The sequence below is a fragment of the Peromyscus leucopus genome, chromosome 8b (assembly GCF_004664715.2).
Source record: "Peromyscus leucopus breed LL Stock chromosome 8b, UCI_PerLeu_2.1, whole genome shotgun sequence".
Lineage (NCBI taxonomy): Eukaryota > Metazoa > Chordata > Mammalia > Rodentia > Cricetidae > Peromyscus > Peromyscus leucopus.
In genome coordinates this window covers 70885934-70913530 of record NC_051086.1, presented here as the reverse complement: position 1 = coordinate 70913530, position 27597 = coordinate 70885934, and the positions used below count along the sequence as shown (strand labels likewise).

Genomic DNA, 27597 nt, shown 5'->3' with positions numbered 1-27597 from the left:
TGCGCATGACGTCACGCGGCGTGGCCCGGGCGGGCGGGGTTTGGGCCGCCGGGGCTTTCGCGCCTCTCGCGCTACGTCACTGGGCGCGCAGGCGCCGCGCTTTCAAAAATGCAGCGGGAGTTAGTGGGTTTCCCGCTGTCGCCCGCGGTGCGGGGGAAGCTGGTGGCGGCAGGTTTCCAGACTGCCGAGGACATCCTGGAGGTGAAGCCCTCCGAGCTCAGCAAAGGTAACGGCTCCCCGCGGCCAGCTGATGCCCCGCGGCCGCTTGGCGCCGCCCCCATCTTCGTTTTCCCGCCACCGCGTTCACGACGTAAAGCCGCGCTTTGACTCCGCCTCCTAAACTTTCTTGTGGTTGGAGCTGTGTGGAAAAGCGTTGACTGATTGCTTTCTGTGTACCCGCGCCTCCTGGATGCTTTGAGGACTGCTTCACTTATGCTCTCTTGGACCAGGGTGTCTAATCTGTAGATGAAGGAAGGAACCAGTGTTTCATCTTGAGGTTTCATGATAACTGAGTTGGGTAGTAGTGGCTCTAGAATTGGAAAACAGACAAACCGTGTAGTTGTCGCTCTTCCAAGTTCCTGGGTGGGGGATGGAAATTGAATTCGAGAAATAAAGCATTAGAGTACGACTGGAGACACTTGGGGTTGGGGATTTAGCTCAGTGGTAAAGCAAGGCCCTGGGTTCGGTCTCAGCTCTGAAAATAAAAGAGATACTTAAGTGATAAAAGGAATAACCCATTCCCTTAGACCAGGAGAAAGCCCTAGAAAGACGACGACCTTCATAATGCACGGAATACGCCAAACATTTTTCTCAGAGCTCTTCAGATTACTTAGAAGTGGGAATCACTGCATCCTTAATGTACACGAAAGTAAAGCTGTGCCGCAAATGCTATGCATATAACTCTTGGCTGTTCACCAAAGAGGGCAGAAAGGAACCTGGTTGGGTTTTTGGTTTTTTTTTTTTTTTTAAGTGTTCGGTATTGAACTCAGGGCTTTATAAATGCTAGTTAAGTACTCTACCACAGAGCCACACCCCAGTAATAATTTTGAGTTTTAGCAGCAGGAATGATGCTAACTGGGCAGTAGCTGAGAAGTAGAGAGAGCGCTAACTGGCCCCTCGTCGTGCCCAAGGCTCTGGCTTTGAGCCCCAGCCACTAAATAAACCTTGACATTAACGCGATAATTCATGACTGAGTTAGACTTATGTTTGGTTGCTTTTGAGACAGGCTTCTCTGTGTAGTCCTGGCTGTCTAGGAATTTGCTCCTAGACCAGGCTGGCCTGTCTAGTAGTGCTTGGTTAATAAAGGTGTGGGCCACCACATTCGGCTGAGTTAGACTTAAATCTCTAATGTTAGGGTTTTTTCTTTTTTTTTTCTGATTTTATTTTCAGAAGTTGGGATATCTAAAGAGGAAGCTTTAGAAACTCTGCAAATTGTAAGAAGAGAATGTCTCACAGATCAACTAAGATGTGCTGGGACCTCTGTGGCAGACAGGAAGTGCACAGCCCTGGAACTTCTTGAGCAGGAGCACACCCAAGGCTTCATAATCACCTTCTGTTCGGCACTAGACAACGTTCTTGGGGGTGGAATACCCCTAATGAAAACGACAGAAGTCTGTGGTGTGCCAGGTGTTGGAAAAACACAGTTATGGTAAAATAAGGATGTTCCCTACTTAAGGGTAGACTTAGTATTTTATGTAACTAATAGACTATTGTGCTGTGAGTTTGTAGCCAGAATACTAAAAAGGATATGTTACTACTTCATGCATCAAACAATTAGCTTATCTAATTAGCTTATCATATTATCTCAGTACCCCATCTTGGTAAATGGATAGAATGGTTTTGAAATAAAAAAACATTTCTTTTGTAATATAATGTGGTCACTAGAGTAAGCAGATACTCTCCTAGTTAGTTGGCTCCTGAGATATATTTCTCAAATGTTTAAAAGTTGATTTATATATGATAAAGAATTCTGAACCAGGCTTGGTGACATAACTCCTATAATCTTATCACTCAGGATACTGAAGCAGGATTGCTGTAAGTTGGAGGACAGTATGGACTATATAACAATTGTTAGACCAGCCAGAGATACATAGCAAGACCCTGTCTCAAAAAAAAGTATGTGGGGCTCAGAGGTTAAGAGCATTGACTGCTCTTCCAGAGGTCCTGAGTTCAATTCCCAGCACCACATGGTGGCTCACAACCATCTGTAATGAGATCTGGTGTCCTATTCTGGCCTGCAGGCACACATGCAGACAGAACACTGTATACATATAACAACAACAACAAAAAAGTATGTCTGCCTGCGTGTGGTGGCACACTCCTGTAAACACAGCAGCACGGCTGAGGATGGAGACCGAAATAGAAGGATTGAGAGTTGAAGGCTCATCCTGGGCTACATTTCCAGACCCTGACTCAAAAGGGAGAAAATATAAAGCATTCAATTCCTAGAAACCTAAAAACCACTAAGAGTTCCTTAATCATAATTTTGTGCAGCACCTTAACTATGATCATTGACTCATATGTATTTGGAGCTATGGAGAGTCAGACATCTCTTTTGCCTTGGGGTACTATGTTTGTATTTAGAAAACTTTTGATGGTCTAGCTGATGATTATATGTGGTTTACAAAAGACATTTTAGATGGTTGTGATAATGATTTGGTCATGTGACTGATTTCTTGACAGTATGCAATTGGCAGTGGATGTGCAGATTCCAGAATGTTTTGGAGGAATAGCAGGTGAAGCAGTATTTATTGACACAGAGGGAAGTTTTATGATTGATAGAGTGGTAACCCTTGCAACTGCCTGCATTCAGCACCTTCGTCTTATAGCAGGAGCACACATGGACGAAGGTAAGTCAGCACGCAGTACTCCTATACAAGAAAGACGATTTGTATTTGTGCCCATCTCAGACCTCAGTAAGAGATTGTCCCAAACTTGAAACTTATGACAAGTTAAACTTTTGTTGCAAAAGTTCTTCTGTAACCTAGCTATCTGATCCTTTAGCCTCAATCTCCAAAATGCTGGAATGACATTTGTGTCATACCCAACTAGGCAGCCATTACTTTTTTTGAGTTTTAATTTTGTGTGTGTGTGTGTGTGTGGTTTTTCAAGAGGGGGTTTCTCTGTGTGACAGTACCGGCTATCCTGGTACTCTGTAGACCAGGTTGGCCTTGAACTCACAAACATCCACCTGCCCAGCTTCCACACCCAGCACAGTTCACATTCTTACCACTGAGCCACCTGTCCAGCACACAGTCACACTAGTTACTTTTATAAATGACTGCAAAGGTAAGAACTTTGGCCAGTGAGATGGCTCAGCAGGTAAGGTGCTTGTCACCAAGCAGATAATGTGAATCTGACCCCTAGAACTGATGTGGTGGAAAGAGAGAACTCCTGGAAGATGTCCTCTGACATCCACAGATGCACTGTGGCATTTGCATAAGCATGCATACATCCAGTTCATTCAAAACAAAACAAATTCTATTCTTCTCTTGTTAGAAGATGTCTTTTTAGTAGAGACCCCGGAAAGGTAGAAGACAAAATAATTCTTCTGTTTAAGATGTCTTACTCTGTCACAATCTGTACTTGAACAGACACCTTAAAATCTTGCTGTATGTGCAGTAGATGTACTGAGGCACTGGGATGTGAAGTTTTTAATGATTAGTGTATGATTAAAGCTAAAGTTTTTTGCTAGCTTAGTGTATATTGGAAGAAGCTAGAGTTTACTAACCTGGATTCTAGTTCCCAGGATATCTTGGTACTGCTCTGTGCCTGAGGCTGACCTTGAGCCGGAGCCTCCGGCCTCCTTTCCCCACTGGCTGGGATTACAGGTGTGAGCTACTCATTTCTTTGGTCTTTTGTTTTGTTTTACCTTTTCCTGTTTTTTGTTTTGTTGTTTATTTTTGCAGTGTTGAGCTAGTTAAACCTAGAGCCCTGGAAATGTTAGTCAAGCACTCTCTCACTGAGCCTCATATCAGCCCGTTCTCTGTGTGAATCTCTGTGTTCTCTGTGTGAATCTGGGCCTGACCCAGGGCCTTGTACCTCCAACTCTGGCCCCCTGTTGGATTTGTTTTACAATGTTAAAGCATAAGTACATTTTTATTTGGCTTTTTGAGACAGGATCTTACTCTGTAACCCAAACTGGCTTGGAACTCACTGTGTAGCTCAGGCTGGTCTGAAACTCATGAGTTAAAGAGTTTCTGACATTTATTGAGCTGGAGAGATGGCTCAGTGGTTAAAAGTACTGCCTGCTCTTCCAGAGGTCCTGAGTTCACTTCCCAGCAACCATATGGCAGCTCACAACCAACTATAATGGGATCAGTGACCTCTTCTGGTGTGCAGACATAGATGCAGACAAAGCACCATATACATACATACATACATACATACATACATACATACATCTTTAAAAAATGTTGTCTTTGTATTTAGTATGTATGCATATGTGTGGAGATAGAGGAAAACTTGAATTGTTTTCTCCTTCCACTGTGTGAGTCCTAGTGATTGAACTCAGGTTATCATCTTGTCAGTCATGAAATACATCACAGGGCCTGAAAAGAGAGTTCGTTCCTTAAATGAATTCTTTAAATTCCTCTTGCAGAGGACCTAGGTTTGGTTCCCAGGACCCTCGTGGCAGCTTACAACTGTCCATAGCTTCAGTTCCAAGGGGTCCAATGCTGCCTTCTGGCCTCTGTGGGTATAAGGTACACACAAGATGCACTTACTTACTGGCAAAGCATCTAATCACATTAAAATATTTTTTTAAAAGATTTATTTATTTATTATGTATACAGCATGTATGACCAGAAGAGGGCACCAGACCTTATTACAGATGGTTGTGAGCCATCATGTGGTTGCTGGGAATTGAACTCAGGACCTCTGGAAGAGCAGTCAGTGCTCTTAACCTCTAAGCCATTTCTCCAGTCCACATTAAAATATTTTTTGAAAAATACATTTTAAAATGCAATAACTAGTTTCTCACTTTATTTTCTTTTATGTTTTTGGGTGTTTTGCCTGAATGCAGGTATACACTATGTGAGTATAGTGCCTTTGGAGGCCAGAAGAGGGTATCAGATCTCTTCAGACTAGAGTTACAGTCTGTCATAAGCTGCTATGTAGGTTCTAGGAATCAAACCCTGGTTGCTCTAGAAGAGTAGCCAGTATTGTTAACTACTGAGCTATCTTTTTTCTTTTTCTTTTTCTTTTTTTTTTTAAGATTTGTTTATTATTATGGATACAGTGTTCTGCCTGCATGTGTCCCTGAAGGCCAGAAGAGGGCACCAGATCTCATTACAAGTGGTGGTGAGCCACCATGTGGGTGCTGGGAATTGAACTCAGGACATCTGGAAGAACAGTCAGTGCACTTAACCACTGAGCCATCTCTCCAGCCCTGAGCTATCTTTCTGAGCACTCTCTCCCCCCCCCCCCCCTTTATTTTTTGAGACATGGTCTCCATATAACTGGCTGTCTCAGAACTTTCTATTTAGACCAAGGTGGCCTTGAACTCTAAACCATACTAACTTTGTAAGCCAGTGTTAAGATTTCATATTGTTACTACTTAAAGATCAACTTACAGTATAAGGGAAAATATATTCCATTGGAACATTTTTCCTTTGAATTCTTTTGTGTTTCTTTTGTTTATTTTGTTTTGATTTCAAGACAGAGCTTCTCTATGTAGCCCTGGCTGTCCTTGAACTCACTTTGTAAATCAAGTTGGCCTTGAATTCAGAGATCTGCCTGTCTTTGCCTCTACAGTGCTAGGAGTAAAGTCATGAACCACACTCCTAAATGTTGTTGGTTGTTTTTTCTCTTTTGGGGGACCCACCACCCAACTCCCAAATAAATCACACAGGGAGGCTTATTATTACTTTTAAATGCCCGGCCTTAGCTTGGTTTCTAGCTAGCTTCCCTAACTTTAAATTATCCCATCTATCTTTTGCCTCTGGACTTTTATCTTTCTCTATTCCTGTATACCTTTCTTTGTTTCTTACTCTGTGACTTGCTGTGTAGCTAGGTGGCTGGCCCCTGGAGTCCTCTTCCTTCTCTGGCTGCTACTTTTCCCGCTCCCAGATTTTTCCTTCTATTTATTCTCTCTGCCTGTCAGCCCTGCCTGTCCTTTCTCCTGCCTCGCTATTGGCCATTCCACTTTTTATTAGACCACTAGGTGTTTTAGACAGGCAAAGTAACACAGCTTCACAGAGTTCAACAAATGCAACATAAACAAAAGTAACACACCTTAAAATAATATTCCCTGACACCCTAACCCCTGGCTTTTCCTTTGAATTTTTTTTTTTAATTGCCTGCACGTATGTCTGTGTAAGGGTATCAGACAGGTGTTAGCTGACACCTGGTGCTGGGAATTGAACCCAGGTCCTCTGGAAGAACAGTCAGTGCTGTTAACCACTGAGCCATCTCACCAGCTCCTCCTTTGAATTCTGAATTTGTATTCTTCAAAAACAAGAAAGAGAAGCTTCAGTTGTAATACTTCTGTTCAGTGGAAATCAATAACTGGAGATACGAAATGATAAACAATTTAGTTTTATTTGTGAGTAAACAGTCCCTGGTATGTTACACATAACATCAAAGATGATAAAATGAGTTTCGTATTGAAATGAGAAACTAATTATTGCATTTTAAAATATTTTTTAAAAATATTTTAATGTAATTGGGTGTTTTGTCTGCATCAAAGTGCACCATGCCTGTGCCTGATGCTCATGGAGGCCAGAAGGTGGCATTGGACCCCCTGGAACTGGAGCTATGGACAGTTGTAAGCTGCTGTGAGCGTGCTGGGAACCAAACCTGGGTCCTCTGCAAGAGCTCTTAATGAAAACATAGAACAATAGATCAGTGGAAAACATAAAACAATAGATCAACAGTCATCAGGTCACAGTTCACAGTGATTTTTTTTTTTTTTTTTTTTGGTTCTGGCATCTTCTAGAAAATTATGCTGTTTTTCAAGGATACAAAGCCGATCTATGATTGTCAGACTATTAGAAAAAGAAAAACAAAACTTTTAAGATTGCTTTGTTTTTGTTTCAGACCATCAGAAAGCCTTAGAGGATTTCACTCTTGAAAATATTCTTTCCCGTATTTATTATTTCCGTTGTCATGATTACACCGAGCTGCTGGCGCAAGTCTATCTCCTTCCAGATTTCCTTTCAGAGCATTCAAAGGTATGGATCGGGGTACTGAAACAGTGTCTTCCACAGTGTTGATAATGCAAAATCAACAGCAGGGTAGTATAAACTTGATGCCAGTTCAAAAGTCCCTCTGTCGCTGCCCTACAGCTTATTTATTATACTCCACTTATTTTGCATATATATATACCTTTCAGAATATATATTCTTTTTTTTTTTTTTTTTTTGGTTTTTCAAGACAGGGTTTCTCTGTGTAGCTTTGCGCCTTTCCTGGAACTCGCTTTGGAGACCAGGCTGGCCTCGAACTCACAGAGATCCGCCTGGCTCTGCCTCCCGAGTGCTGGGATTAAAGGCGTGCGCCACCACCGCCCGGCCCAGAATATATATTCTTGTGTATAGGTTTTGTGGGGTTTTTTTTTGGTTTGGTTTTTTTTTTTTTTTTTTTTTTTTTTGAGACAAAGTTTCTCTTTGTATCCTTGGCTGTCCTGAAACTCACTTTGTAGAACAGTCTGGCCTTGAGATTCACCTGCCTCTGGTGTGCTGAGATTAAAGGTATGGGTCACCCTACCCAGCTGACCTTGAATTCTAATCATTCTGTCTTCACTCAAGTGCTGGAATACAGGCTTTTGTTACCATATTCAGCCTGTTTTATTTAATTATTATTATTTAATTTTTTATTATTTATTTATTTTTTCTTTTTTTTTTTTTTTTTTTTGGTTTTTCGAGACAGGGTTTCTCTGTGTAGCTTTGCGCCTTTCCTGGAACTCATTTGGTAGCCCAGGCTGGCCTCAAACTCACAGAGATCCGCCTGCCTCTGCCTCCCGAGTGCTGGGATTAAAGGCGTGCGCCACCACCGCCCGGCTTATTTTTTCAAGACAAGTTTTTTTTGTGCAGCCCTGGCTGTCTTGGAACTTGAACTGTAGACCAGGATTACCTCAAACTCAGAGATCCGCCTGCCTCTGACTTCGAGTGCTGAGATTAAAGGTGTGTGCCACCATACCTGGCATTTGTTCTGTTGTGGTTTTTTTTTTATTTCAACTGGTTTACCTCTCCTTACTCACTCTGTCTGTCTGTCTATCTATTTATATATCTATCTAATCTATGTGTATCTCTGTCTATCTAATGTATTCTAATGTATGTATGTATGTGTAGCAGGAATCTTTGAAGGCCTTATTAATAAAAACAAATCTGGGGGGCTGGAGAGATGGCTCAGAGGTTAAGAGCACTGCTTGCTCTTCCAAAGGTCCTGAGTTAAATTCCCAGCAACCACATGGTGGCTCACAACCATTTGTAATGAGATCTGGTGCCCACTTTTGGCCTGCAGACACAACACTGTATACATAATAAATAAATAAATCTTAAAAACAAAACAAACAAACAAAAACAAACAAACAAACAAAAAAACAAATCCGGGCTGGGTATTGGGGTGAATGCTGGAACATCAGAGAGGCAGAACAAGCCACACAGCCACCTCACCTTGCCAATTCCTCAGCTGATCCTGTTTCCTCAGACTGGAAGCCTCTGTGTCCTCATCCGAATGGCTCTCAACTGAACTGCTGCTAAAAGCCTAAAAGCTTAGCCAGCTCTAGGTCCTGGTCCTCACACCTTATATACCTTTCTGCTTTCTGCCATCACTTCCTGGGATTAAAGGCTCTTGTTACCATGCCTGGCAGTTTCCAGTGTGGCCTTGAACTCAGAGATCCAGGTGGATTTCTGCCTCTGGAATTCTAGAATTAAAGGTGTGAGTGCCACCATTTTCTGGCTTCTATGTCTGTCTAGTGGCTGTTCTGTTCTCTGACCCCAGATCAATTTATTAGAGTGCACAATATTTTGGGGAACACAATATCACCACATATATGTATATATGTATCTATTTATTCTATCTATCTCTTTATCTATCCAATCTGTTTGTCTTTTTTGCTGGGACCCAAATTAGAGTCTAGTCCATGCTAGGCAAGTATTCTACCACAGATTCTCAGCTACTATTAGACTGTTTTGGTTCCTATAGCTTTTTAGTACATTTTGAAATTAGGAAACCTGAGTCCTCTTTGTTCTTTTTCAAGATTATTGTGGCTGTTTAGGCTCTCTTGCAATTAGTTTTCTGTTGCTGTGCTGAAACACCATGACCAAGGCAACTCACAGAACCTAAGCTTTTGGTTGCAGAGGGTTAAGAGTTAATTGAACCACAAGCAGGAAGCAGAGAGGAGGAACTGGAAATGGCACATGGCTTTGAAACCTCAAAGCTTGTTCCCAGTGATGTACTTCTTCGAGCAAGTACACCTTCTTCTACACCTCCTAAGCCTCGCCAAACAGCACCACCAACTGGGAACCAAGTATTCAGATACTAGACTTTATGGGGACATTCATTCAAACCCACCATACCATATCAACTTTTTTGTTAATTTTTTTATTTGTGTATATATGGGCATTTTGCTTGCATGTGTGTCTGTGCACCATGTGTGTTCAGTGGCCACACAGGCCTGAAAGAGGGCATTGATTTCCTGGAACTGGAGTTATGGAAGGTTGTACACTGCCGTGTGGGTGCTGAGAATTGAACCTGGGTCCTCTTAACTGCTGAGCCATCTCACAGCAACAAAAATGAAACTAGAACCATGCGTGTGCATGTCATAGTATTCAGGTAGCCCACGCCTTTAATCCCAGCACTTGGGAGGCAGAGCTAGATGGATCTCTGTGAGTTCGAGGTCAGCCTGCTCTACAGAGCAAGATCCAGGACAGGCACCAAAACTACAAAGAGAAACTCTGTCTCAAAAAATGTGTGTGTGTGTGTGTGTGTGTGTGTGTGTGTGTGTTTGTGCATGCGTGCACACTTGTGTATTCTGGTAATAATTAGTGTAGGATCATTGGGTGAATACTTTCCAAAAGAAAGAAAGCCTTTGAAGGCTGGAGATGTTGCTGGAGGGCTTCTCTCCAGGTTCCCCAAGCCCCGCAGTCCCACCATCCACTTATAAAATAATCACTCAGACGCTTATATCACTTATAAACTGTATGGCCATGGCAGGCTTCTTGCTAATTGTTCTTTTATCTTAAATTAACCCATTTTTATAAATCTATACCTTGCCACGTGGCTGGTGGCTTACCAGAGTCTTCACATGCTGCTTCTCCTGGCGGTGGCTGCAGCGTCTCCCTCCTCAGCCTTCCGCTTCCCAGAATTCTCCTCTCTCCTTGTCCCACCTACTTCCTGCCTGGCAACCTACTTCCTGCCTGATCACTGGCCATCAGTGTTTTATTTATATACAATGATATCCACAGCAGGAGAGATGGTTCAGCAGTTAACACTGGCTGCACTTCAGAAGACCTGGGTTGGATTTCCAACACCCACATAGTGGCTCACAACCATCTATAAATTTGGTTCTAGGGGATCTCTTGCCCTCTTCTCACCTTCACAGCCACCAGACACAAGCATGGTACACAGACATACATGGAGGCAAAACCCTACTACACATAAAATAATAAAGTGAATTTTAAAAGGAAACCTTTGAAGAGTTAGAAATAAGCCTGAGGGTGAGGAATATAGCTCAGTAGTAGAATGCTTACCACGTATGCGCTACAGCTTTAACTCCAACATTATAAAAGAAAAGAAAATTCTAATACTCATTTTTATTTAATTAGAGATAGAGTCTCACTGTATAGTCCAGGCTGGCCTGAAATTCATGACCCTCTTACCTTTACCTCTTTTGTGCTGAGATTATAGGTATATACCACCGTGTTCTTATTTTTAATTATGCAAGTGACTGGAGACCAGAGGAAGGCATTGGGATCCCCTAGACAGCTGGAGTTACAGGAAGCTGTGAACTACCTGACATGGGTACTAGGAACTGAACTTGAGTCTTCTGAGCCATCTCTCCAGCTTCATCAAAAATGCCCAGCTAGCTAGAATTCTTTTTTCTTTTCTTTCTTTTTAAAAATTTTTTTTATTTCTTTATTTGTTTTGTTTTGTTTTTTGAGACAGAATTTCTCTATGTAACAGCCCTGGCTGTTCTGGAACTCACTCTGTAGACCAGGCTGGTATTAAACACACAGAGATCCACCTGCCTCTGCCTCCCAGAGTGCTGGGATTAAAGGTGCCACTGCACCCTACTCGATGTCTTTCTTTTTTTTTTTTTTCCCCCCTGAGACAGGGTTTCTCTGTGTAGCTTTGCGCCTTTCCTAGAACTTGCTTTGGAGACTAGGCTGGCCTCAAACTCACAGAGATCCGCCTGCCTCTGCCTCCACCTCCCGAGTGCTGGGATTAAAGGTGTGCAGCAGCAGCAGCAGCAGCAGCAGCACCACCACCACCACCACCACCACCACCACCACCACCACCACCACTACCACTACTGCCCGACGATGTCTTTCTTTTTTAAGCCTTTGATTTTAAGATTTAAATCTGTAATGGAATATGCTTTTGGGATGCCATTTTTATTATTGTAATTCTAACTCAGAACCTGATTTTATTCTCCTGTGTTTAGGTGCGGTTGGTGATCATAGATGGTATTGCTTTTCCTTTTCGTCATGACCTTGATGATCTATCCCTTCGTACTCGACTACTAAATGGCCTAGCCCAACAAATGATCAGCCTTGCAAATAATCACAGGTTAGCTGTAAGTATTATTAATCAGACGAATTTTATAGTTAGGCTTGTCTAGCTCGGCAGTTGTAGTGTGCATGCATTCCCAGCACTGGGGCGGCAGACGCAGGTGGATCTCTGAGTTCCAGGCCAGCCTGGTCTACAGAGTGAGTTCCAGAACAACCAGGGCAACACAGAGAAACCCTGTCTCAAAAAAAAAAAAAAAAAAAAAAAAAAAAAAAAAAAAAAAAAAAAAAAAACAACCAAAAATTAATGTCTAAATTTATACATGTTTTGCATGAGTAAAAATAAATAACATGAACATGGTTTTGGGGGTTTGTGGTTGTTATTGCTTGTTGGAAACAACCTTGATAAATAGTCTGAAATGTGATATGTAGTCTGTCCCTCCTTGAACTCTTTATCTTCCTGAATACAGACATTTGTTATTATACAGTGCTTTTAATGGAGATGTTTTTTGTTTTTTGGTAATAACAGTGGTTAGACCCAGAGCCTCAGGCATAGTAGGCAAGTGTTCTTTAGAGCGACTGCCTAGGCCCTAGAGCCGTTAGGTTGGAAATGTGAAGGGAGAAGTACAATGAGCCAAGGGGTGCAGGGTTACCAGTGATGTCCACTCTGCAGCCACATCCTCCCACGGACAAAGTGCTTGTCAGGAGAGAGGTGGGAGAGAAAATGCTTTGACTTACTGTTCTTACCTTTTTAGGGAGTTGTTAGCACATGTCTGTAGTACACCAAACGCAAATAAAGAACTTTCTCTATAAAATTTAAAACATACACATTTTCTATGCGGTACATATACACAATGGAGTACTACTCAGCAGAGAAAAACAATGACAGCATGAAATTTGCAGGCAAATGGATGGAACTAGAAAATATCATCCTGAGTGAGGTAACCCAAACCCAGAAGGACAAACATGGTATGTACTCACTCATAAGTGGATTCTAGATATAAAACAAAGGACAATCAGACTGCAACTCACAGAACCAGGGAGGCGACATAGCAGGGGGGACCCTAGGATGACTGTGGCTTATAATAAGTTGTGGTTTTACTCAATCACTGGGCAAGCCTCAGTGAAACATTTCACTGTTAGGATAAGAATTTATACTGTATCAAGCTGATGATAGGAAATAAATAAATAAATAAACAAATAAAAACATACACATTTTCTTTGCGTTTCCAGATTTTATTCTTAAATTATATTTTATTTATTTTGTGTGCATGTATGTGTGTGGTTGCATGTGCCAGAGCACTTACATGGTCAGAGGACAACTTACAGAAGTCAGTTCTCTCCACTGTGAGGGCCCAGAGAGCAAACCTACATTGTCAGACTCCATGGAGAGGCTTTACCCACTGAGCCATCTTACCAGCCCTCTTGCCATATTCTTTTTGCCAAAGCATAGTGCTCTTTGAATTATTTACTATTAATTGGAATTTAGCATTGTTAATGATGGTATCCTGAAGATCCCCCAGTAGAGGGCGCTTAAGGCAAATAGTCTGCACAGTGTCAGTTCTCTAGGTTTTGGGGTTTTTTTCTTGTTTTGTTGTTTTGCTGCTGTTGCTGCTGCCCCAACTCAGGACTTCAGACATACTAAGCAGACGTTCTGCCATTGAACTTCATACATCTCCTGCCCTATTTTAATTTAGCTCTCTCTCCATTTCTATGTATATAAATTTTGGATTGTGTGTGTACATGTAAGCCCATGTACAAGTGGGCAAGTGCCTGTGGAGGCCAGAGGTCAACATTCTTCTCAGTCGCTCTCCACCTTATTTTTAATTTTTTAAAATCTTTTATGTGTGCATGTATGTTTGTGCACCATGTCCATGCTGTGTCCAAGGAGGCCAGAAGGGGGCATTGGATCTACAAAGACTGGAATTAAAGATGGTGGTTAGAGACTTGAGTTTTTGTTTATTTATTTGTTTGTTTATTTTTTCTGAGACAGGGTTTCTCTGAGTAGCTTTGTGCCTTTCCTGGAACTCACTCTGTAGCCCAAGCTGGCCTCGAATTTACAGAGATCTGCCTGGCTTTGCATCCCGAGTGCTGGGATTAAAGGTGTGCGCCACCACCAGCAAGTTTTATTGTTTTGTTTTTTTAGGGCAGGGTCTCATTTAGGTAAGATTGGCTTTGAACTCACTATACATCTGAGGATGACCTTGAACTCCATCTTACTTTTTTTTTTTTTTAAGACAAGGTCTTACTGTGTACCTCTGTCTTTCCTAGAATTCATGTCCCAGGCTAGAATCAAACAGAGATTTAGCTGGGCGTTGGTATCTCGGGCCTTTAATCCCAGCACTCCGGAGGCAGAGGCAGGTGGATCTCTATGAGTTCAAGACCAGCCTGGTCTACAGAGTGAGTTCCAGGACAGCCAAGAAGAGAAACCTTGTCTTGGAAAAAAAAAAAAAACAACAACAGCAAAAAACCCCACAGAGATTTATCTGCCCCTGCCTCTTGCCTCCTACGTGCAGGGTTAAAGGTATGTACCACTATGCCTAGCTGTCTTGCCTCCATAGTGCTGTGACAAAACACTACAACCAAGGCAACTTAGTTATTTTTTTTAATGTTTTTAAATTTTATTAAATGGAATACTTTATTTATTTATTTTCTTTTTACATCCCTACCAAAGTTAACCTTCCCTCCTGTCCTCCCAGTCCCTCCCTGACCAAGGCAATTTATAAAAGAAAACATATATGCCAGGTGTTGGTGACTTACGACTTTAATCTCAGCACTTTCAAATTTTCAAAGAAGTGAGCATATCCCCCTCATCTCTTCCCCTTCCTTCACAAAAAATTGTATTTTTAAAAGGTTATTTAATTTGTATGTGTTTTGCCTGCATGTATGTTTGTGCACCACATGTGTGCCTAGTGCTGGAGGAGGCCATAAGAGGGCATCAGGTCTTCTGGAACTGAAGTTATAAATCAGCTTCTCAACTTCTGGGTCGTGACCTCCAAATTATCATCCAAAACCACAGATATTTACTTTATGATTCAGAACAGTAGCAAAATTACAGGTATGAAATAGCAATGAAAAATAATTTTGTGGTTGGGGCCACCACAGCATGAGGAACTGTATAAAAGGGTCGAAACATTAGGAAGGTTGAGAACCTCTGTTAGAGGTGGTTGTGAGTCATCATGTGAGTCTGGAAACTGAATCTGGGTCCTGAATTTTAGTTATCTCTCCAGTCTCTAATATATTTTCTTTTAACTTGTTATATTCAGAATATTAAGCTCATAGGACTGTTTACATACAACTTGTTTGTTTTTTTCAAGACAGGGTTTCTCTCTGTAATAGCTCTGGCTATCCTGGAACCATCTCTATAGACCAAGCTGGCCTCAAACTCACAAGTGCTAGAATTAAAGTCATATGCCACCACCACCAAGCATATCCTAACTTTCTTATGTTTTACTTTTATAGGTTATTTTAACTAATCAAATGACAACAAAGATTGATAAAAATCAAGCATTACTTGTCCCTGCATTAGGTGGGTAAATGAAGTAGATAAAACATTTTTGTTGTAATGTTTTCCTACCTTTTCATGTGTTTGAATACTATAAGCTTTTAAGTAGAGGCTGACACATCTGATCACTGAGCACAATGTCCTGAGATGCTGACTTGCCATTTCATAATTTAACAGACATTTATTGAGTACCTACTATCTGGCAACTATGTTAGAAACCTGAGGAGTAAATATTCAAAATAGGATTTTAGACATTAAAACCTCAGTCTTGCTGGGCGGTGGTGGCACATGCCTTTAATCAAGCACTCGGGAGGCAGAGGCAGGTGGATCTCTGAGTTTGAGGCTAGTCTGGTCTACAGAGAGTTCCAGGAGAAACAGGGCTACACAGAAACCCTGTCTCAACAAACAAACCCCTCAGTCTTAGGAGCCTGAGAGATGGCTCAGCCATTAAGAGCACTGACAGCTTAAAATGAAACATAAATTTTAAAAAGCCCAAACCGTCAGTCTTAGGCAGGAAGGAGAATGAGTCTATTTAAATACAAATCATACTAGTGCAAACAGGTATATTCCTAATGTGATTTTATTAGAACACAATGCTTCAAGAGCTATCTCTACTGAAGTACAATAACACTCTGTGTGCCAAACATGATAAAAAGCTGTAGCCCCAGCTCCTCATGAGGCTGAAGTAGGAAGATCACTTTAGCCCAGAAGTCCCAGGCAAGCCTGGACTGCATAATGAAATCTCCATGATGACATGTCTTTAATCCCAGCACTCCAGAGGTAGAAGCAGGCAGAGTTCTTTTATTTCAAGGCCAGTCTGGTCTATATATCGAGTTCTAGGTCAGTTAGGACCAAATGAGACCCTGTTACTGGGAGTTAAAAATACGTAGTAGGCCTTATGGAATGGAAGATTGGTAATGCACTGAAACTGTAACCTGTCCATGAAACAATAGAGAATAATGATTTGCAATGCTTTCCTAGATAATTAAAGCTCTGTCACTCTCAGGATCTTACTCATGGGGGTGGGGATTTAGCTCAGTGGTAGAGCGCTTGCCTAGCAAGCACAAGGTCCTGAGTTCGGTCCTCAGCTCTGGAAAAAAAAAAGAGAGAAAGAAAGAAACCAAGGATCTTACTCATATTCTACAGGTTTTGAAACCAAGAACATTTCTTTGGTTTGATTGATGTTTTGTTTTATTTTGTTTTATTTTTGAGACAGGGTTTCTCTGTGTAGTTTTGGTCGTCCTGGAACTCACTCTATAGACCAGGCTGGCCTCAAACTCAGAGATTCTCCTACCTCTGACTCCTGAGTGCTAGGATTAAAAGTGTACACCACCACTGCCTGGCCAAAACCAAGAATTTTTTTTTTAAGTAAATATTATTATATTTTCCTTTTTTCCTTCCTTCCTTCCTCCCTCACTCCCTCCCTCCCTCCCTTCCTCCCTCCCTCTCTCTCTCTCTCTTTCTTTTTTTTTTTTTTTAAGTTTCTCAAGACAGTTTCTCTGTGTAACTGCCCTGGCTGTCCTGAAACTGGCTCTGTAGAACAGACTGGTCTTGAACTCACAGAGATTCGCCTGCCTTTGCCTCCTGAGAGCTGGGATTAAAGGCGTGCGCCGCCATCACCTGGTCCAAGAATATTTTTTTTAAAGATTTATTTATTTATTATATATGCAGTGTTCTGCCTACATGCATGCTTGCAGGCCAGAAGAGGGCACCAGATCTCATTATGGATGGTTGTGAACCTCTATGTGGTTGCTGGGAATTGAACTCAGGACCTCTGGAAGAACAGCCAGTGCTCTTAACCGCTGAGCGATCTCTCCAGCCCACAAGAATATTCTTAATCTAAATTTGGTAATATTAGATAGTATTTGGCCAGAGACATTCTAAACAACTTAAAAAAAATACTATAGTTTTTAACGTTATAGTTTTATAGTCTAAAAGTACTATATAGTTAATTTTTTTTTTTTAGGGGAAAGCTGGGGACATGCTGCTACAATAAGGCTTATTTTTCACTGGGAACAAAAGCAAAGGTCAGTATCAAAATCAGTTCATAATTCAGAATATCATTCTAATTGCACTGAACACTTAATGGTTTCTGCATTAGTCCCCAGCCTGAGGTGTGCAGTGACCCATCAACGACGCTGCTTGTGTTGCCGTGTTTGACATCAGCTAGAGCAAACATAGAAACACATTGTTAATGCTGCACATGAGCTGCAGAGAAAAGTCTTTGTATATTTAAATTATGGAATGAATGCACCTGGAGCATGTAGGTGGCCAAGGAATTGCTGCCTTCTGATACTCTTTGAAATCACTTATTAGCTATGAAGAAGGAGGTGGTACTCCGTGTTCCCAGAAGGGATTGAAAGAGGAATAAAATCAGGACAATAGGAAAACTTTCGAGGTTAGCGTTAGGACTAATATATGTGGGAAATAGGATGGTTTTTCTTAGTTGCTTAATATAGTTCTTGCATGAAATTGTGTCTGCCATTTTCCCTTTTATTACCCATGTATTTACCTGCCTTTCACAAGTATTGTTCTTTAAAATAAAATCATGGCAGCATGAAGCCTTTGTGTTTGTTTCTAAAGCTGCTGAGCAAGTGAATGAACCAGCTTTCCTTTTCTTTAAAATAGGCCATTGAAAGCTATGAAGCCTTTTATTCTGAACTTCAAAAAATGTCAGATTCATGCCAGCCTTTCTGCTTTGTGATTAATTGGCATAACCTAGAGAACTTGGTATGGAAGTGCTCTAATAAAGGAGGAAACTGAGGCAGTATGTAGGGCAATATTGAGCTTGGTCAGTGATACTGTATTTTTTTTAGAAAGCTGCATTACATGCCACCTTCTAATGCTCTTTTAAATCCATATTGTGGCTAGATAGATACGTTGGCACATGTCTAATCCCAGCACTCAGGAGACTGAGGATAACCTGGACTGTATAGTTCCAGATCAGACTAGGACAATAAAACTGCATAAAAAAGAAAAGAAGCGGTTGGAACTTTAGCTCAGTGGTAGAGCGCTTGCCTAGCAAGTGCAAGGCCCTGGGTTCGGTCCTCAGCTCCGGAAAAAAAAGAAGAGAAAAGAGAAAGCCATATCACGTGGCGTGGTGGTGGTGGTGGTGGTGGTGGTGATACAGGTGATACAGTGTCTTTTTATGTAATCTTAGCTGTCCTTAGCTGTCCCTGTGTAGCCCAGGCTGGCCTGCCTCTGCCTTTTGAGTGCTGAGATTAAAGGAGTGTGCCACCACTCCCAGCTTTATTTAATTTTTAAAAATGGATTTATTTATTTATTTAATTTTATGTGAGTAGTCTTCCTGCCTGTTTTTGCATGTATGTATGTACAACACGTGCATCTCTGGTACCCACAGAGGTCACAAGAGGGCATTGGATCCCCTGGAACTGAAATTACAGATGGTTGTAAGCCACCATGTGGATGCTGGGAACTGAACCCCAGTCCTCTGCAAAAGCAATGAGAACTACTCCGCCACCTCTCTAGCCCTTACAGTCTATATTTTGAGAAGGAAGTTACCGGACTTGTTGCACGTAGCCTCTGGAGATAGAAACTGCACGAGTCAGTTCTAAAAGATTACTCGGAAGGGTACTCACTAAAACCTAACTGGGTCAGGCATGAATATTTTTTCCCTTTCTCCTATAATAACTGTTTTCTAGAAGATAATTATAATATTGCATGCAAACCTGAATGTATAGCTTTTATTCTTTTCTTCCCTAGTAAAGTACTTTTCCTCCAAAGTGTTTCTTTCAAATCTTTGTAATGTGCTTACTTTATAATAATTAGAATTAATTGACCTTGTTTAGTAACTTAAGAATCAAGATATTTTTGCTTATTGTTTGAAATCAGATGTTTTTGTCTTTAAAATTTTGTGAAATCTTTGCGTGTAGGGACTATGGGGATTTTGTTTGGTTTTGGTTTTGGGTACTGGAAATTGAACGGAGGACTTCTGGCATGCCAAATACAAGCTTTCCCACTGAGCTATAGGCATATCCATAAGACTGCATGAAGTCTTACATGCTGTTTATTTATTTTTTGTTTGTTCTTGAGATAAGCTGTCAAATAGCCCAGGCTGGCGTGGAACTTACTAGATAATTTAGGATTGCCTTAATTCCTGAAATTTTTGCCTCTACCTTGTAGTCCCACAGAAGAGTCCCACCACACCTTATTTTATTCCCCTGATATTGGAGAGTGAGGCCTAGGAAATGCTAGATAAGCACTCTGCCACTGAGCTGTACACTCTATCATACTTTTTGCAATTTTATCTTAAAAATATGAAGATAATTTATAAATTTATAATCATAAAAATGAACACTTTAAATTTGAACAGAAAAACTGAAGACCTTGAACAACAAATTTATATTGTGAATTGAATTTAGACATAATCATGACCTAGTTTCCATCCTTCACTGGTAACATCTGATTTTATATTGTGCTTTTTTTTTTTTTTTTTTTTTTTTTTTTAAGACAGGCTCTTACTATAGCTCTGACTGGTCTGGAACTTGCTATGTAGATCAGACTGCCTCTGCTTCCCTGGTATTGAAATTAAAGGTGTGCACCACCACACCTGCCCATTAACATCTGATTTTAACCTTTAACAAATTATAGAATGACATTCCAACAATTCTTAAATGATCGTGTCTGTGTCCTTATATTATGTGGGTTCCCCAATTTGCATATTCATGATAATATGAGGCCAAGATTGTTCAGAATTATACCACTCGTTGCCAAGAAGATCTGGTAGAGTGGAGTAATACATCACACCCCCACACAGCATTTCATATGTGTGCTCAGCTTTAGAGCACAAATTGTACTTCTGTCTTGTTTCTTCCTGACCCAAACTATGTAGTTCAGCCATATGTTAAGCTTCATCTCAGCTAGGGCTATGAGCCAAGTGATTCTTTTTGGTTTAGTTTAAAAAGAGCTCTTGAGAAAAAGATCTTTTTGAGATGCTGACATGATATACAAATTTTTTACCTAGAAATTTGAAGAGAATTTTCTAACTTGAAAGCTTAATCAAACTGCTTTTGACTTTAGGATTGTTTTTTCCTTTATATAGCTCAAGCTGGCCTAGAACTCTTAGCAATCCTCCTGCCTCCTGCTTTAGCATCATAGGCACAAGCCACTGCACCTGGTGTTGATTTTAGGATTTGTACTAAATGTGTAAAGGCTTCTTAAAAATCTTACTACTTTTTTGTCTTGGGCATGGTATCATATCACATACCTATATCTCAGCACTTGAGAGGAAGGTTGTGAGTTCCAGGCTAGTTTGAGGCACATAGTGGTACTCTGTCTTAGAAAGCCTTGGGTTCATCATTCCCTACACCAAGAGTGAGCAAGAGAGGTTACCACTTCTTAATAATTTTCTCAAAAAGTTCAGATGTACTTGGCACCTTCTAGGATATACTGGTGATGTGAGATGACTTACGTACTAACTTTTTATAAGACTAGCTAATTTTCTCTCTCTCTCTTGGTTTTTTGAGACAAGGTTTCACTGTGTAGCCAGGCTGTCCTGGAACTCTCTCTGTAGACAAGGCTGGCCTTGAATCTTCCTGCCTCTGCCTCCTGAGTGCTGGGGTTAAAGACGTGCCACCACCACCCAGAACAATTAGCTAATTTTTATTGAGTCAAAAGCGAGGGCTTTTCTTTGCATATATATGAGCGAATGCATGCCATACATATGTGGAAGTCAGGATGACTTTCAGGAGTTTCAGGACAGGCTCCAAAGCTACACAGAGAAACCCTGTCTCAAAAAAGAAAAAAGAAAGAAAACGAATTAATATTATGTTGTGTAGAAACTAATGACTAGCTGGGTATTGGTGGTGCACACCTTTACTCCCAGCACTTGGGAGACAGCCAGGTGGATCTCTGTGAATTCGAGGCCAGCTTGGTCTACAGAGCGAGATCCAAGACAGGTACCAAAACTACACAGAGAAACCCTGTCTCAACCTCCCCTCCCAAAAAAAAAAAAAAAACCACTAATGCCTTTCCTACTCCTGAGGTCTATGATTGTTTTCCTATTAAGTTGGAATCTATATTACATAAAATTGCAATAAAATAGACATTTTAACTGTGTTTATATGGTTGGCTGGCATTAAGTACATTTGTATTCTTGTGTGACCTTCGTTACCATTTATCTCCAGAACTTTTTCATCTTCCTTTACTTCAATACTAAACAATAATGTTGTCCCTGGCGACCACTATTCTACTTTCTATCTCTGAATCTGACTGCTCCAAGAACCAAATATAATTGGAATCATACAATATTTGATTTACTTATTTCACTTAGAATAATCTCTTCAAGGTTTAATTTTGTAGCCATGTCAGAAGTTTCATCCTAAAAACAAGTGTTTTATTATATTCCACATTTTATTTACCTCCTAGTAGACAACGTTGCTTCAATCTTTTTGCCGTTGTGAATGACTGAAATGTTTTAGAAGTATTTCTTGTTATAATTCATTGAATTTTATTTTATGTGCCTTGGTGTGATGGTGTCAGAATCCTTGGAACTGGAGTTACAGACAGTTGTGAGTTGCCCTGTGGGTGCTGGGAGTTGAACCTGGGTCCTCTGGAAGAGCAACCACTGAGCTATCTCTCCAGCCCCATAGAAGTAATTTTTTTTTGTTGTTGTTTTTCAAGACAGGGTTTCTCTGTGTAGTTTTGGTGGCTGTCCTGGATCTCACTCTGTAGTCCAGGCTGGCCTCGAACTCACAGAGATCCGCCTGGCTCTGTCTCCCAAGTGCTGGGATTAAAGGCGTGCGCCACCACTGCCTGGCCCCATAGAAATAATTTTAAGGGAGGTGTCAAGTGCTTCTCTAAGCATGTGTGAGGCCCTAGGTTCCAGGCATCAGCACAAAAAAAGTATTTTTTTTAAACAGAGTGATTTATCCAGGCTCACCTCAAAGTTGTTATGTAACCGAGGTGGTCCTTGAACTTACAGCAGTCTTCATAGCCCCTCCATCTGCTGCAGTTTCGGGTGTGTACCGCCAGCAGCAGCTCATCAGAAGATTTTGGAAGATTTTTGTGTTCTTGCTGTTAACACTGTGGGAATGTAGTTATTAAGAGTGGAGAAGGCGGGGTTGGGTGATGACTCAGGCTATAAGTGCTTGTCATGCAGGCATAAGAGCTTGAGTTTGGGTCCCCAAGACCACATACAAAGTCAGGCATGGTGATGTGCATTTGCAATCCTAGCACTGGTGAGTGCTGCGTACCACGGAAGATGTAATGGAACCCAGCTACTATCACAAAAGCTACTACTTGGAAAGGTCAAGGACTTTCCCGAAGGTCAAACCATGGCTTAAGAAGTCTTGGTGATATTTTAGCTTTTCTATATATATTAGGTGATCCCTACAATGATTATGATTTTCATGTATGCTATATGTGTTTTCAAGAACTCCTAACTGTTTTTATCTAAAATACCCATCAATCATCCAAGGCCAAATGATCTCCTGAACTAAGGTAGCACCCTTATGAAAGCAATACCTGTCACCTAGGTCAGGTAGATAGCTTTATTTCTTGTACAATTTAAGCTGAGACCCTCCTTTCTTTTTTTCTTTTTTCTTTTTTTTTATTATTTATTTATTTATTTTTCTATTATCAGCTTGATACAGTATAAATTCTTATCCTAATAGTGAAATGTTTCACCGAGGCTTGCCCAGTGATTGAGTAAAACCAAAACTTATTATAAGCCACAGTCATCCTGGGGTTCCCCCTGCTATGTCGTCTCCCTGGTTCTGTGAGTTGCAGTCTGATTGTTCTTTGCTTTATATCTAGAATCTACTTATGAGTGAGTACACACCATGTTTGTCCTTCTGGGTTTGGAGACCCTCCTTTCTTATACAGCCTTAGTGGTATTTATACTAACAGTATAGACTTCTAACATTTTATCTAACCACTTCTAGGAATGTAGATTGAGCACATAAATCCCCCTTTTTCATACACTAACTGATCATTAGCTCTCAGTTGACCTCCTCCTTTACCACTCCCCTTTTGGCTTATAAAAGAAAGCCTGATGGTTACTGCCTGGGGAGCACTTTGTCTGCCTTTATGAACCTATAAGAATTCAAGCTTGGTGACCTTGCTCTGCCAGAGGATTGCTATTGCTTGGGTTTATAACTAAATACCTTAGAGACTTGGAGAGAACTGAGAGGAATAAGGAGAGAGGAGAATTTTGACTAGAGAACTTAGGATGAGAGGATGGAAGATGAAGAAGAGCCAGATGGGGCAGAACTAAGATGAGAGAATTAAGACAGAACTTAGAGGGGACAGCAGATAAAGGCAGAGAGAAATCAGGCAAGAAAGGAGCCAGGCATGAGAATTGTACTGAAGCTGTGTAGATAGAATTTTATCCCAGAGGGATAAAGTCGACGGACAAAAGAGCTCAGTGAACTTAGATTCTTTTCCTCGAAAATAATTCTTGCCGTTTGTAGCTTCTCTTCTGGGCCCCTGGGAAGAAGATTATTAAGACTGGTCCTAAATAATATTTGAGAGGTGAGGAGGAAGAAATGCCAGCACATCCAGCAGACTTGTTGAACCCTCGATCAGTGAAAGACTCTATCAGAAAAAATAGGATATAGAGAGAGAAGATGCCGACTTGACCTCTGGCTTCCATGTGCCTTCAGTTTTATTTACACTATAAAAACAGGGCTGGACAGGTAGTGCAGTGGTTAAGAGCACTTGCTGTTCTTCCCAAGGACCTGAATTTTGTTCTCAACCTACACATCAGGGGGCTACAACTGTCTGTCTGTGTAACTCCATCTCCAGGGGATGTGATGCCTCTGGCCTCTGAGAGTTCATGCACCTATGTGTACATACTCACAGACAGACACACACCCCTACACATAATTAAAAATAATAAAAGCAAATCTTTAAAAACGTGTATACATGCCTACTTACTTTTTTGTGTGTGGCGGGGGCCAGCAGATGGTATGGTATAGCCAAGGCTGGCCTCTCAAACTCTCCATATCGTGAGGATGACCTTGAATTCCTGACCTATCTGCCTTCACTAAATGTGAAGATTATAGGTGTGTGCCACCATGACCAGCACTATTAATCTTGGGCATCTAGCAGTTTTTCTTTTTTCTTTTTCTTTTTTTCCTGTTTTTCTTTTTTGTTTGTTTTTGCAGATAGTGTTTCTCTGTGTAACCCTGGCTGTCCTGGAACTCAGAAATCTGCCTGCCTTTGCCTCCCAAGTGCTGGGATTAAAGGCGTGTGCCAACACCACCCAGCACCGTTTTTCTTTTTGGCAGTGCTGTGGGTTGAACCCAGAACCTCAGTCATGTTCATCAAACACTACTATATTCCCAGTGCAGCTGACTTCTCTATGTGTCACTTAAGATGTGTGGTCATATAATACATAATGTGTGGTCATATGACTTGAGTGATCACATAAAATATGTGCTCATATATAACTTAACGTGTGGTCCTATAACTTAAGATGAGTGATCATATAACTTTTTTTCATATGTTATTAGTACCTTTTTTGTTACATATTTTCCACACTTTTAATTTTTAGCATAAGTAGCATTGCCTATGAAATAATTTACTTGAATCTGTCATTGAATTTGCTTTAAATTTTTATGTATATAAACAACTGTATTGGATGTACTTGTTATTGCATGCTTGCATGGAGGTATTGTTAGGATTCTGCTGCCACTCCAGCTGCATGGGCACACATGCACAGTTCAGCAGCTAAGCAAGGGATATTGTGGTGTGGTCACACAATCAGTGCATGGTGTAGCTCCCTAAGCCCACCTGTGCATGTTCATGGGAATCCTTAAAAAGCCGGACACAGACTCCTCCTTCTGCCTCTCTGTTCTTTCCTGTTCCCACTGCCTCTCTCTCTGTTCTCTGCACATACTTCTTCCCCAGGCCTGGTCCTTTCGTTGTGTCGTGTCCCCCATTGTCCCCCAACTGCCTTCCTCCTAATAAAGCTCTGATACTGGGTTTTGTTGTGGCTCGTGCCTCATGACCTTTCAGCACCGTAACCAGCGCCACTTATCATTTTTAAAACAAGTATTTTTTTAAGAAGGATTTTGTTTTATTTTAAGACACAGACTGGTCTTGAACTCCTGGGCTCAAAAAAATCCTACCTCTGCTTTCCTGAAACTAAAGGCATCTGCCATGGTACCCTGTGGGGAAAGTTTTTTTGTTTTTTTTTTTAATATTTCTTTACATTTGTGTCCTTGAGAACACTTGATAGAAGTATAGTATAGGACTCTGCACATTTAAATTATGACATCAGCCATGTGACCTAATTAAGGCAATGTTTACATGTACTTTCTTTTCTTCTAGCAGGTTTGCAACATTGTACAAGTCACCAAGCCAGAAGGAGTCCACAGTACCGTTTCAAATCACAGTCAGTATTTAATCAGAGTGCGATTTTGGTGTTGGCGGGCAGTAATTATCTAAGGTCATGTACAAATGGTTTCTGTTAATCTTGTAGGCGGCAAGCATATTTGAGGACAGTTTTGATGTGAGAACATCACCAAAACAGTACTTACAGAGTACTGTAGTCAGAGTTGAACTGAACTTGATCTTTGAGAACAGAGGAAATATGTATGTTCGTTCCATGGCATCTGTGAAATCTACAAAGATTTTTATGTTGGAAGTTTTCAAAAGGAAAAGATACAATTGGACATGATGGCACACGCCTGAACTTAGGAGACTGAGGTAGACCAGCATAGTCAGCATGAGGTCCTGTCTTAAAGTACCAGCAACAGCAACAAGAAGTTAAGTGTTAATCGTGGTAGTTTTGGTCTGTAGATAGTTGTAACACTTTGAAATGCTAATTCCCTGAGCATTGGCATCATTGGACTCCAGACCCAAATTGGCCTCAAACTCTCTTTAAAACTAAGCCTGACCTTGAGAGTCATTGTTTATTTAATATAGTTTACAGTTTGTTTTGTGTGTCTGCATCTGTCTACCATTGGTATGCTTGGTGCCCGAGGAGGGTGAGCCTCCAAGTGGGGGCTGGGATTCACACTTGGGTCTTCCTCCAGAACAAGTGCCCTTACCACTGAGCCAACTCTCTCCAGCCCTTGATTTTGTTTTTGTGACAGGGTCTCTCTCTGTAGCCCTGGCTGCCCTGGAACATACTCTGTAGACTGGTCTGGCCTCACACTCAAGAGATTCACCTAACTCTGCCTCTGGGAGTGCTAGTATTAAACGTGTGCACCACCACATTAAGCAGCCATCTTATTTTTATAAAGATAAAAAGAAAAATTGAAAGCTTTTCTGAAAATAAATTCTCCACTTAGTTTTATACTACCCTTACTTAACTTAAACTAACCTGCATTTAATTGTTTTATCTTTTTGAGAAGAGATTTTGTTATGTATTTTAGACTGGCCTTGAACTTTTGATCTTCCTGCTTTAACTGCCTGAAGACTGCTATTACAGATGCCTGCCACATGCTATGCAGAATATTTTATTGTGAAAATGATTTGTAGAACACCCAGGTAGCAGGACAAACTATTTCTTTCTACTTCTCCCAACAGGTACCGTAAGACTTATTAGGTTCTTTTTAGAGAACTTTTTGTTGTTAACTGGGCAAAAGGGCATTGGGTTTCACCACTGAACTATGAGTCTTAGAGAATATTCTTATCTAGTGTTATTTAAAAACTTTGGGGCTGGAGAGATGGCTCAGAGGTTAAGAGCACTGACTGCTCTTGCAGAGGTCCTGAGTTCAATTCCCAGCACCCACGTGGTGGCTCACAACCATCTGTAATGAGATCTGGCACCCTCTCCTATCTACATAACAAATAAAGAAATCTTTAAAAAAAAAAAAAAAAAAAAACTTTGGAAAACTGGGCAGTGGTAGCATGCCTTTAATCCCAGCAGTTTGGAGGCAGAGGCAGGGGGATTTCTGTGAATTCGAGGCCAGCCTGGTCTACAAGAGCTACAAGACAGCCAGGACTGTTACACAGAGAAACCCTGTCTCAAACAACAACAAAAAAGACTATTTGGAAATTAGTCTTTATTTTAAATGTTCTTTAAGTGTATTTGTGTATTTCTTCATCTTGCAGCCTCAGGGATTTAGAGATGCTGCTGTCCCTGCTTCTTCATCACAGACAGGAGGTTCTTCGAATTTCCGGAAACGGTCACGAGAGCCAGAGGAAGAATGCTGACCCCCAACTAGTGTCAATGCATACAGTTAGACTTGTGATGTGATAGTCATTGTAGTACACATAAGTAGCTTATACTCTTTAAAGTGTAAACACATACTATGACAGGAATGAATCAGAATTATATGATGTGAGTGGGAAAATAGTTACAGAATCTTCTCTGAAAAAAGCTTCCCCCTTTTTTTCCCCCTGTGTGCATATGCCGTGGTGTACATGTAGTAAGAGGACAACTTTTTGGGGAGTTGATTTTCTACTTCTAATTTTTTTTTTTAATTTACTTTTCTGTGTATGGTGTTA

General features: G+C 41.0%; 1 protein-coding gene across 11 annotated transcripts; it reads left to right on the top strand.

Moving 5' to 3' along the window:
* Positions 1-39: 39 nt before the first annotated feature.
* Positions 40-27597, top strand: Rad51c (RAD51 paralog C). 11 transcript variants are annotated; one of them, XM_028878261.2, is made up of 9 exons: positions 40-226; positions 1390-1648; positions 2683-2849; positions 7039-7172; positions 11606-11737; positions 15132-15198; positions 17141-17201; positions 25474-25534; positions 27202-27597. In XM_028878261.2, the coding sequence occupies exons 1-9, from the start codon at positions 109-111 to the stop codon at positions 27301-27303; spliced, it is 1101 nt and encodes a 366-aa protein (XP_028734094.1). In that variant the 5' UTR covers positions 40-108; the 3' UTR covers positions 27304-27597. The 11 variants fall into 11 exon arrangements, with proteins under 11 accessions (XP_028734094.1, XP_037056825.1, XP_037056823.1 ...); XM_037200930.1 differs by having other exon boundaries at positions 25471-25534; XM_037200928.1 differs by lacking the exon at positions 27202-27597 and adding an exon at positions 25622-26078.

Coding starts and splice junctions, on each gene's coding strand:
- Rad51c (XM_037200927.1), top strand. CDS start 109: ATGCAGCGGGAGTTAGTGGGTTTCCCGCTGTCGCCCGCGGTGCGGGGG. Junction 2,850..7,038: donor AGGAGCACACATGGACGAAG/GTAAGTCAGCAC, acceptor TTTTTGTTTCAG/ACCATCAGAAAGCCTTAGAG. Junction 11,738..15,131: donor CAAATAATCACAGGTTAGCT/GTAAGTATTATT, acceptor TTACTTTTATAG/GTTATTTTAACTAATCAAAT.